The sequence below is a fragment of the Pyxicephalus adspersus genome, chromosome 5 (assembly GCF_032062135.1).
Source record: "Pyxicephalus adspersus chromosome 5, UCB_Pads_2.0, whole genome shotgun sequence".
In the NCBI taxonomy this organism is placed as follows: Eukaryota; Metazoa; Chordata; class Amphibia; order Anura; family Pyxicephalidae; genus Pyxicephalus; species Pyxicephalus adspersus.
Genome location: NC_092862.1, coordinates 147,296,629 through 147,309,035, shown reverse-complemented (window position 1 = coordinate 147,309,035; position 12,407 = coordinate 147,296,629). Strand labels below are relative to the sequence as shown.

At 53.9% G+C, this 12,407-nt stretch overlaps 1 protein-coding gene across 1 annotated transcript in view; it reads right to left on the bottom strand.

The window, feature by feature from the left end:
- NOS3 (nitric oxide synthase 3) overlaps positions 1–10,510 on the bottom strand; it is a gene marked incomplete in the record, with an annotated part of 17,257 nt that extends 6,747 nt beyond the window's left edge. The window contains 15 exon segments of the mRNA XM_072413081.1: positions 30–146; positions 890–957; positions 1,078–1,182; positions 1,608–1,752; positions 2,170–2,249; positions 2,407–2,601; positions 2,840–2,941; positions 3,462–3,636; positions 3,779–3,918; positions 4,432–4,573; positions 4,884–4,975; positions 5,087–5,249; positions 5,364–5,512; positions 6,053–6,152; positions 10,353–10,510. Coding sequence (XP_072269182.1) covers positions 30–146; positions 890–957; positions 1,078–1,182; positions 1,608–1,752; positions 2,170–2,249; positions 2,407–2,601; positions 2,840–2,941; positions 3,462–3,636; positions 3,779–3,918; positions 4,432–4,573; positions 4,884–4,975; positions 5,087–5,249; positions 5,364–5,512; positions 6,053–6,152; positions 10,353–10,477 — 1,898 coding nt within the window.
- Positions 10,511–12,407: the final 1,897 nt, after the last annotated feature.

The following is a 12,407-nucleotide window of genomic DNA, read 5'->3' as shown; positions in this document are numbered from 1 at the left end:
TGTGCCTAGGGGCCCGGTGTTGTCCATACCTGAGTGTGCCCAGGGGCCCAGCACTGTCCGTGTTGCTGGATTCTTTCCTCTTCTTCTTCCAGGAGGTGACCAGAGGGTCGGTTTGGGAGACGCTGTTGAATCGAGTTTTGTAGCTCCTGAGAAAACAATTATAGAGAAAGTGATTCCCGGGGCCCATATTGTGACATCGGACCGAGCTGTCATGTATGGTGACACCAGAATTACGGTTCCGGATTCTCGGGGTCACTGGATGCCTCATAGGAAGTGAGGGGGGTCAGATTCCCCAAATCTAGGAAAATTCACCAATTAGATTATCCCGATAAACCTGAGCGTCTGATTGGTTGTTATCAATGACTTCAGGGTTTTATATCCCCCCCCCCCCCTGTGATCACATTGTGACATCGCCCAGATCCTGAAAGTGATGAATGTGAGAACTTTTCCTTCCGGTATTTCCTGTATCCGGGATGGAGGAATGATCTGCCGGGAGAAACCGAACAACAAATCTGCAGCCAGGTGGGGGGGACATTGTGTATGTCAGGATAATATGACATTCACTGCCAACATTCACCATATGGGAATAACGGCCACCTGTACATTCACCATACAGACATACTGGGCACCTGTATAGGGAGGTGACATTCACAGTCAACATTCACCATACAAACATACTGGGCACCTGTATAGGGAGGTGACATTCACAGCCAACATTCACCATACAAACATACTGGGCACCTGTATAGGGAGGTGACATTTACAGCCAACATTCACCATATTAACATACTGGGCACCTGTATAGGGAGGCGACATTCAGACTCAACACAGAAGGGTGCAGGCCATTGGGAAGCCCCCAGAGTGAATATAAATGTGAGGATTCACTCACTTCTGCTGTTCGGGCTGCAGGAAGGACACGTTGGGTGATGTCATCTCCATCAGTTCCTGGGCGAAGGTCTGCAGGGAACACGTGAGACTTTACATGTATGTAGTGACCTGCGGGGGCCCTTGGGCCCTATTACCCATCACTCCCGAGAATTGGGGGGCAGAACAGTAGGTTGTAGTGGGGTCACTTACCTCACCGTTCTCCGGGGGATCCCCATTGCCGAAGGTGCTGGTCACCACCAATACCAAGGTCTCGTGCTCCAGGGTGACCGTGTCATATTGGTCCATACAGATCACCTGCAGATACAGAATGGACCCCATGTCAGTCCGATCCCCCCCAACATGGTGACCCCGGGAGCTCCCACATACACACAATGACCAATCAGATCTCAAGTGATCACATAATTCTTTACGTGGCTCCCCATTGGCTGTCAGATGACGCTGGCCTCTTTTCACTGGACCGGAGCCATGCGCTGTATAGAGACCACCATGGAATCCACAACCAGCTGTATGATCAGGGAGGTACCTGGGACTGCTAGCGGGGCCCCTGAGAGCAGCCAATGGGAATGAAGGAACAATAACACCCGCCAGAGGGTTTATAAAGGGTTTTGTCCAGCATCAGCAGAAATAACCAATCAAGTGTGAGCTGTTCTGGCTCCGCGGGGGTGTGGCCTTGTTCTACACACCTCAAACCTCTCAGACAGGAAGGACGCTCCTCTTACCCTGGGATCGAAGGCGTGAGCGAAGATGTTGCAGAGTTTGTGAGCGTAGGTCTCGGAGCGGCCGGTCTCGGTGGCATACAGAATGGTGGCTTTTACCCTGCGGGCCATGGCTTGCCCCATCAGCTTGGCAGAGAACTTCACAGCACTGGGAGGAGAAAAATGTTCATATTGGACCCAGAAATGAATGACGATTGAGCCCAGATAATATCCCAGGGGCCACAGAAACCCACCGATGGGTTTGACGTGTACCCACCGATGGGCCTCATGACGTGTACCCACCGATGGGCCCCATGACGTGTACCCACCGATGGGCCCCATGACGTATACCCACCGATGGGCCCCATGACGTATACCCACCGATGGGACCCATTACGTGTACCCACCGATGGGCCCCATGACGTGTATCCACTGATGGGCCCCATGACGTATACCCACCGATGGCCCCCATATTTCCCCCTGGGCAGATTCCCTTTAGATGCCCCCCCCCCCGGGTTTTTGAATCATGAGACCGACCTAACAGAAGCACAGACATTGGCGCTCTGCAGACGGATTTTCTGCTTACTTGGCAACTTCTTTAAATGTTCTCTTCCGGGTGATCGTACTCTGAGATCCCTTCCAGATATGATACTTCCAGGGGTCCGGCTACAAAACAAACATCGTCACATGGGGGGTAATACAGAGGGAGGCAATACACAGGAGGGGATACAGAGAGATGAGCACGGATCACATGGGGGAGGGGTAGATATTCAGTGAGTGGGTGTCAGTTAGCAGTTAGTGGGATGACTTCCCATGGGGTCACCTGATACAGGAAGGAGGGGGACAGGTGGTAGTTGACCATCTCCTGGTGAAATACGGGGGTGAGGCTGGCAGACATGGGGGGCACAATCCATACCCAGTCTGCCGGGCAGCCCCCCCGCAGCCGTGTCTCGTGTTCCAGATGTTTCATGAAGGATTCGGTGGCAGCGTGATGATCCACAATGGTGACTTTATCGCTCTGCAAGACAGACATATTGGTCATGTGACCCCGCAGAGCGCATTTCCTGCAGATGGTTGCAGCATTATGGTGTGGCCGGTGTAACCGTTATTTCCTCATTATTGGCACATTCACCATGAAACCTTTCACTCAATATTTCCATAAGAGATAAAAAAGATTTATGACACATCAGAATGTATTGCACCAGGTGGGGCAGTTATCGGCCCACTCTGCCCCCTACAGGCCGCTGTCAGGGTACCTGGTAGCTGTGCAGGACGGCGATGTTGATCTCTAGCGATGCTCGGTCCTTCCATAGAGATGAAGTTTTCTTGGTGTCCAGGCCCAGGCGTTTAGCCACCTCCTACAAAGACAGAAAAGTCAGAGCCAATCACAGGCCAGGACAAGACACAATGCATGTCTGTGTGTGAATCTCTGGTGAAAACTGCGTGAATCTGAGGGGTGACGTGCTGTATGTAATGTCCAATAAATGTATGTTACTATGGGGGAGGGGGTGCTCATGGCCCCCCTATATCACCATGGAGGGGATCCCCTGTATGGAACCTTTCGGGATCTGTGGGGTCCCTGTGTAATGTGACGCCCGAGCAGGTGATCTGTACACTATACAACGCTACCATATATGTCAGCACCATACGTTCCCGTGCGCCCCATGGGAAGGTGAATCACCGGCCCGAGTCTGCAATGTATACACAAGAACCTGAAATACGCAGCTACCAGACACCTCCTCTGGGGATCACACTGGCGGGATCACCGGTCCTGCCTCCCCCATAAAGCCCGGGGGGGGGGGGGTATTTGGGTTGCTGGGAGTTGTGGTTCCTGTCATTGGGGTGGGCTCCCTTCTTTCCCCTGATTGGCTCCCTCACCTCGGTGATGTTGTATCTGGACGAGTCACAAAGGTTCCGCATGCCAATCTCACTGCTCATATACCAGCCATTAAAGGGGACCGCCGGGAACTCCAAACCACCGATCTCCAGGAGGAGGCTGCTCACCGCCGGTAACGAGTACCACTTCAATCCCAGATCAGCAAACCATTCATACCTGGGGGGAAGGGAGGGAGGAGTATAGGGGGGGTACAAGGAAGGGTGAATGAGTACGAGACAGGAGGTAACTCTGGGATATAGGAAAGGAGATTCATCACATAAATGCAGCATATCACAGGCATTGGGGGCCCGGCACTCACTGTGGGTGTCGGAGGGCCACCTCCTGGATCAGTTCCGGGGGAATCTCAAAGAGTTTTGGGTCGTCCCCATTGGCTTGCAGCAGCAGAGGTAACACGTCAAATCTTCCACCTTTTGGCTTCCAGCCGAGCTGAATGCAGAGCTGCGGAGGGAAGGTCAGGTATATCAGACACAATGTCCATAGGTAAACAGGGAGCAGCAATATGGGACAGCAAACATGAAGTGAACCTTCAGTATTTATGCAGAGCAGACTGTAGGGGGCACTGGCGGGCTGTCATTGGTAAGGAAGCCTTCATCTCTGTTAGGCCATCAGAGGGGGGCAGTAGAGGGCAGGCAGGGGGTACATGGGGATGGATTGGGGGAGATTGAGTCCCATATGGGGTTCAATGTAATGACAAAGGAATGCTGGGACCTCTGAGATGCGGGGAATGTGAGGGGAAGCTGGATTTAGTCCCTGATAGAGATTGGTTAGATGGTGGAATATGGAAGGATGGCGGGAGGATGGAGGCACTGGGGTCAGGTGGGATGAAGAATCGGGGGGCAGATGGGGAGGTAAGTGGAAGGACTAAGGAGGGAATCTGCAGGGACTGGGTGAAGGTTCCATAATTGCACGGCCGGAATCTCCCCATGTGTAGTCAGATGATGAGAATCTCACCTCGGTTATCTCCACATTGAGAGGATCCCCCACCACCGTGTCATCCTGCTGCCGGTACCCTGCATATCGGATCAGCTGACTGTTCCATATCCGAAAATCTGAGCTGCCATCTTTTCTCTGTGGGAAGATGGTGATGGCAGATCTGCAGGAAGAGAGAGAAATCATGGAGGAGCAAAGCCACGAATACAAAGCATCAAATCCACAAACAGAGGAAAGTATTCTCTACACAGAGCTCCTGGCCCTCATCTGGAGTCCACAATGGTGTCACACCAAGAAGAGGTCACCACGTACGTAGAGATTGGTGACATTGTAACCGGTCACCACGTACGTAGAGCTTGGTGGATTGGTGGACGTTGTACAGGTCACCACGTACGTAGAGTTTGGTGGAGATTGGTGGACATTGTACCGGTCCCACGTACGTAGAGCTTGGTGGAGATTGGTGGACGTCATACCTGATGTTGCCTTTGTTGGTGGCGTATTTGATGTGGTTGCAGATGTAGGTGAACATCTCATGGCTGCTTCTGCAATCTCTGGCATCGAACACCTAGGAAGGGAACTCAGGTTAGTGAAGAGACAGAAAAGTTTTTCTGAGGATGTCAGATGGGGCCCCCCAATGGTTCCCATGGTCAGATTCCGGTCTGCGCCTTGTGCCCACCTGGAGCTTTGACCACTGGATCCTGCCCACACATCGGGCCGCGTTCCTCCACGCCTGTTTTGCCCCAAAGATCAGCTCGGTCTCCTTGATTTGGTAAGTTCCTGTGGACAATATTTCCTGCTCAACCTCCTTCAGACGCTCAATGTGGGCCTTGGACTGGGCCCTGGGAGAGCCAGAGAGACATTATGAATAACATTCACCCACAGACAATTCACCCATGAGAATATGCCCTCCCCAGTCCCCCCCACCCATTATGAGGGGATGAAGGCGCCGTCACCTTTTGATGGAGCTGTAGTATTGGTTGATGAAATCTTTGGCCTTGGGGAGAATCTCTTCGGGACTTTTTGGTTCCTGTGGGTGAGGACACATCATCTGTGGTGGGAACATGACGGAGCCGAGACACCGGGCTTTGGTACAGGCCACATCCTAAAAGAATCATATAACCAGGAATCATTCATCATGTCTTCCTCACTCACCTCCTCCACATAGGGAAACCTAGCAACCTGGGGGATGTCATGTGATCATAAAGGGCCAATGCTAAGGCTGTAATGATGTCATGTGATCATAAAGAACCAATGTAGTGATAGTTAGAGCTGTAATGATGTCATGTGATCATAAAGGGCCAATGTAGTAAATGCTAGAGGTGTGATGATGTCATGTGATTAAAAAAGGGCCAATGTAGTGAATAAGGGAGGTGTGATGTCATGTGATCATAAGGAGCCAATGTAGTGAATGCTGGGGGTGTGATGATGTCATGTGATTATAAAGTAGCCTATGAGGAGCCATTGTCCCTGTAATTCTTTCTGCGAGTTGTATTTAGTCCTCAGCATTGCTGTAGCTGGTAAACCCCCCCAGGGACAGTCCCGGGTTTTCAGTGTGGATGGTCTTTCATCTCCGGGACATTCCTGATACAGAAACCCTTCCGGGTCCTGCAGGGCCCATCCACCCTCCGCCCGTCTCTCTTACCTCCTCGGCCTGGACATTCAGCGTGTCGTACGCCAGCGTCCGGTTCTCCCAATTCCTGACCCGCAGACATTTCTGATTCTGAGTTCCGTTGGCTGGGCCGCTACAAGAAACAAAGGGGGGGGGGGGTATTAGGATTTTATTACCCCCTCACACCATTCCACAAAATGTCAGAAGGAGGCAGAAAATATTCAGCATTCCGTACAGAACTTTATCACTGCAAGAAAGGAAGGGGGGCAGGAAACATGGGAGGGGTACAATGGATGGGCAGAGGGGGATAGGCAACAACATAGGCATTGAGGGGCATTGGAGAACAATGGACGGGCGGGGGGGGGGGGGGGGGGACTGGGGAACCATGCTGGGACATAGGGGGGATGGACTATAACATAGGAATGGGGGATATTGGGGCACAATGGAGGGGCAGAGCGGTATTTGGGTACAATGAAGGGTCAGAGGGTGATTTGGGTACAAGATAGGTATGGTGGGGGTATTAGGACACAATGGAGGGGCAGAGGGGGGTTTGGGTACAAGATAGGTATGCTTGGGGCATTAGGACACAATGGAGGGACGGAGGGGTATTTGGGTACAAGATAGGTATGCTGGGGGTATTAGGTCTTATATTAGGGCAGGTTGGGGGAAAAGTGCTAGGTCTTATTTTCGGGGTAGGTCTTACTTTCGGGGAAACACGGTAGAATATTGTTCAGCGATTGCTTCTATCACGCCAGGATCCGCATGGAGTGTGATCTGCAGAATGTCAGACATACCCAGAACCCTAATACCCCCCCAATAATATTCACCCAGCACAAATGTCTGGCTGCAATGCTGTAACCAGTGAGAATCCTTGCAGTGTGAACTCTCACCACATTCACTAAGCCAAGTGAAACGTTCCGGTGATTACACCACCCATAATGCATTGCACACACAACCAGGGACACAATTACCATACCTGACTTTCTTCCCAATCGTGGCCATGAGGAACCATGAGCTGAGCCAATGTCACCTGCATAGGGGGTAGGGAGGGAGCTGGGGATCCCCCTGGTCCATCCTCACAGAGCACGAGTATATGGAGAACCCCGACCTGAGACACAGACCACCGATTACCCCATGACACCCTATATTACCCCATAACACCCTATAATACCCCATAACACTCTATAATACCCCATAACACTCTATAATACCCCATAACTCTCTATATTACCCCATAACCCTCTATAATACCCCATATTATACAATGTACACGCTCCTCTCCTGGCCTCCATCATACAATGTACACGCTCCTCTCCTGGCCTCCATTATACAATGTACATGCTCCTCTCCTGGCCTCCATCATACAATGTACACGCTCCTCTCCTGGCCTCTCTTGCCCCCGCCAGTTACCCCAGTGTTCCCTATTACCCCTCCAGGTCCTCAGGAAGCAGTGACAGGCCATGTTTCTCTTGCACACCCCCACCCTGTTGGTAAGTGGCCCCTAGGAGCGGGGACCCCCGAGTACTCACAGCCCGGCCTCAGACATGGGGTTTGGCCCCCAGCAGAATGTCCTGGCTGCCTCCCTGTGTCCCCTTGTGTCTGTGACCTTGTGATTGGCAGGCTATGTGCGGGGACACCTGATCCGGGGACATTAGAGGAGGAGGAGGGGTCCTGAGCTATATCGGGTGTGACACCCATATTACAGCGCCAGCCTGGCATCCAGGAACCCCGGGGCCCCTACCGGCCTCCTCCTAGGTCTGGGGCAGCTTCACTTCCGGGTGACCCCCCCACAAGTCCATGGGGCTGCAGGAGACATTCACTAAAAATATAACAATGGGGGTAAAACCCTCCATTGCCCCTGGGGTAGTTCTGATCTTAGTGGGGAATATTTTATAAAAACACAAAATCATCATACAGCTGGGGGGGGCAGAACACCCGGGGGGAGGGGGCTCACCTACCTCTGACACTTCTAGTCACCTGACTCAGCATGCAGCAAGTGAAGTCATCAGCACACAGTATTAAAGAGAACCCGTCGTGTGGGAGGACAAGGATCGGTTTAGGCTTTTTTCCCCCCTCATGTCTTCCATATCAGATGCCCCAGCAGATAATCCCTCCCCCCCCCAGGTGCTGCCCTGCTCAGGGTGGAGGTAGGTAGGTCAGAGGTAGGTGGGCGTATGTTTGGCTCAGGTCACATGGTCTGCACCAGCTGATGAACAATATTCACTGTGTATTACCATCAGCCATGAATCCGCCATACTTGTGGGCGTGGCTATCTAGTGAGGAGCCCTCCAGGGGGCCCATCGGACCCCCAACCTCCACCCTGTACAGCTGCCAGTCAGGGAGTGACTGAAGCCTCAGGATTTTATCTGGATCACAGGAAATCATCCCAATATAGCCCAATCAAAGTGCACCTGTCCTGCAGCCAAACCCCCACAATGACAGAGCCCCGCCCCCGAGGAACCCCTCCTCCTATAGGAGACTACGATTTGTCTTCACATGGAGGGGGAGGGGCAGAACAGATCATTTCATTTCGCAGGTCCTGCCATACACACACCTGAGCCCCCTGCTTGTCATGCTGAACCTCTGGTTCAGTGCCCTGACCTGGAACAAGCATGCGTGCAGTGAATGCACAGCAATGAGTGTTATTTCTTGGTGGTGACTTATTATTGTTTATATTCTCCTTTGCTCCTGCAGAAGTCTCACACTGGGCACATGCTTCCCACCCCACTCCATCAGAGCTTCATTCTCACCCCAGCCATTTACCCCAGGCAACCACACGTGACCCCCATTCTGAGGACCCTACCAGGCACCACCCCCGAGCTTCTGGGGGGACGAGCCCCCTCTATACAGTGTGTCCTGCTTGGTGTCACCCGGCGGGGGGGATTTCCGGGGTCCCAGCAGGCACAGAAAGGGTTAATAGGTGGCAGACGGTTGGCACCGATATTCTCTGCCCTCAGGCTGGCAGGGAGCAGCGCCAACCATTGTGTGCCGGATACAATGAGAAAGGCGTGACAACGGTGTGAGAATCCATGGAATCCGGGCCCCAAATATCACCCCCCATATTATACACAAAGGGCCCCAAATATCACCCCCCATATTATACACACCGGGCCCCAAATATCATACACACCGGGCCCCAAATATCACCCCCCATATTATACACACCGGGCCCCAAATATCACCCCCCCCATAATATACAGGTGGGGCCCAAAGATGGGCAGATGGGGGCACCACAGGTCTTTCCTGTCCACCCCACAGATGGCTGCCTGGTGTTTCTATGGGGGGTTTCCTAATGGTGACAACACTGGACCAAAGCGGTGTAATTGGAACTGAAACAGCCACCTGTTGTCACCATCAGAAGCCCCTGTGACAGGGTGACAACACAGCAGCACAACTGGGGAAGTGGACAGAATGTTGTCACCATAACAGGAAGTGCAGAACCAAGACTAATACAGGGCCCCCCCAGACCTCCATCCCTGGTCCCCCGTCTACAGGGAGCCCCCCACACCTCGGTCCCCGGTCCCCCTACTACAGGGACCCCCCAGTCCTCTGTCCCTGGTTCCCTCCACTATTGGAACCTCCCACACCTCCGTCCCCGATTCCTATACTACAGGGACCCCCCACACCTCCATCCCCGGTCCCGTCCCCGATCCCTATACTATAGGGACCCCCCACACCTCCGTCCCCGGTCCCTCTACTACAGGGACCCCCGCCCCAACACCTCCATCCCCGGTCCCCCTACTACAGGGACCTCCCACACCTCCATCCCCGGTCCCCCTACTACAGGGACCCCCCCCACACCTCCGTCCCCGGTCCCCATACTACAGGGTCCCCCCCACACCTCCGTCCCCGGTCCCTCTACTATAGGGACCCCCCACACCTCCGTCCCCGGTCTACAGGGACCCCCCCCCCAACACCTCCATCCCCGGTCCCCCTACTACAGGGACCCCCCACACCTCCGTCCCCGGTCCCCCTACTACAGGGACCCCCCCCACACCTCCATCTCCGGTCCCCCTACTACAGGGACCCCCCCACACCTCCGTCCCCGGTCCCTCTACTACAGGGCCCCCGGCTTTGTGTGACCTTCACTGAGATCTCATTTATACAAGAAGAATGCAGCAGGAGGAGTGAGACTCCATGAGGAAAACCCATCGATGTGACACAAAAACTGAAACCCCAACACCGGGTGGACAAAGCCGCATATAGGAGGCAAAGCACGGCGCCGTCACCCAGAGCAACCCCAGCTGTACAATCTGTCCTAATGGCTGCTGAGGGACAGGGCGGCTCTGGCTAGGTGTCAGGAATGCGGCAGGTAATGGACAGGTGCACTCACCTGGTGATGGGGGTTTCGGTCAGCGGCTCCTCCAGTTCCTTCTCCTCGGCCTCCCCCTCCTTGCGGCAGAAGCTGATGTGGAAGGGGGGGTGCAGGTCCTTGAGGCGGCTGGCGGAGTTCCCCATCTCTCTAAGTCGGCTCAGCGACAGGAAACGGCTTTTCCTTTCCCCCCAAATAACAATACTAAGGAGGAGCCCCCCCATCACCCTGCCCCGGGAGGAAGGGGGGGGGTACCTGGTGTCAGGGTTGTGCCATTTCCTCATCACAATCATTACACAACATTAACCCTTCACAGGGGACAACCGAGGAGTGCGGGGCGGGGGGGCCGGTGGGGCCAGGTGCTGGGACCAATGAGGGGGCCGGGTGCTGGGGAGCGGGCACCCCCTCTGCGGGGGCAGTAAGGCTCTCTCCTTATCCTGATTTGTCTGATTCGGGGGAGTTCTTTAATAAATTCCTGAATAATGTTGGTGCTGGCTAGGGCAGAAGCTGAACTGATGTATGAATGGGGGCAATACTGGAAAAACATGGGGGGGGGGGTAATACTGCAAGAATTCCCCCAGTGGGGCCCCTGCAAATCTCGTTTTCTCCCCCAGGGGCAGCGCACAGCGGGGTGCAGATTTGGCAGGCCGGGTACAAACCAGCAGATCTGCTGCCATTTTTGTGTTCCAACCAATAATCTGAAGTCTACGGCACACGTCCAATCATTTTCAGCATCGATCAGATTGGTCGTTGACAATAAAACGTCCAATCCGTATTTTCCAACCTTCCAGCTATCCAATAAAGGTCTCCTGTGATTGGTCAGCCAGGTTCCCATCAGACACGGAGCAGATCCTATTCCCACCCTGAGCTCTCCGTGTCGCTGTGACCCCCGGGGGGTAATTGTTGTCTGCCTGGGGCCACCCCCCCCATGGATGGACCTACCTGTCTGAGGTGTGGGGGTCCGGACACGCAGGGCCCATCATCCTCTCCTGCTGGGATCCGTCCTGTGCCTGCCTCCTTGTACCTCGCCCTGGTATATGAGGAGCCAGGTGAGGGCGGAGCCGATTCCCAGACGCCGCTCTGTCCTGTGGAGTCACAAACACGGAATTCATTATACCCCCCCCCCCCCCCCCCCACAACTGCAGCTTTCTATAGGACAATCTCCGGTGATCCTGCCATAGAGGAACTTCCTGTCCTGAGGTGACAAATGCTGTCCCCATCTCACAATTAGGTTCCTGTGTTGTCACCCCACATACAGCCCACAATACACGTCTGCTGTTGTCACCATCAGGAGTCCCGGCCCCAGGAAATGCCACCACTGGGGGTAAATGAAGACAGGAAGTAGCCACAAAGAGTCTGCAGGGGATCAGCGGCACTGAGATTGGACGAGGGGTAAAATAAAAGCTTCTAATGAATAAAATACCAAAGCGGGGCCAATTACCCCACAGAGCTCAGCAAGGCACCTGCACAGCCCTCTATCTACCCCAGGGTTGTCATGTGACCAAAAACAGGAAGTAGGTGTAAATCTCCTCTGTGGACACAGCAATGCCAAACATATGGGGGGTATGGAGAGGGGGATGGGGGGGGGTACATGTCATTCCAGGGCGGGCATTGGGGTACACTAGAAAGACAGGAGAGAATTGGGGCTTAAAAGGGGTGTGGCATACAAGAGGGGTTCAGAGGGGGTACGATGGGTGCTGGGGTATAATGAGGGAGAGAGGTGGATATCATTGGGGGGGGGGGGGGGGGGTGTTTGGTTTGGACCCTCCTTCCTATTGTTTGGCATTACAAAGGGTCCAACCCCCCCATAAATAGTTTCCAGGAAAGTTTGGGGTGTCATACAATTGGGGTGAGTACTGACATGAGGGGGGGCAGGGGTCACACTAGGTCACACAGCACCCCAGTATATGGATCCCCATAGCACCCCACTCCTCCAGGGCCATCATTGGGGTAACAGAGGCTGCTGGGGGTTCCCAATGAGCAGATTGGGGGCACTTCCTGGTGAATGCTGATTTCAGATTATATTTTTGTCCTTGTTTTGCTGAGCTGTGGGGCAACTCTTGGGGTCATTTCCTT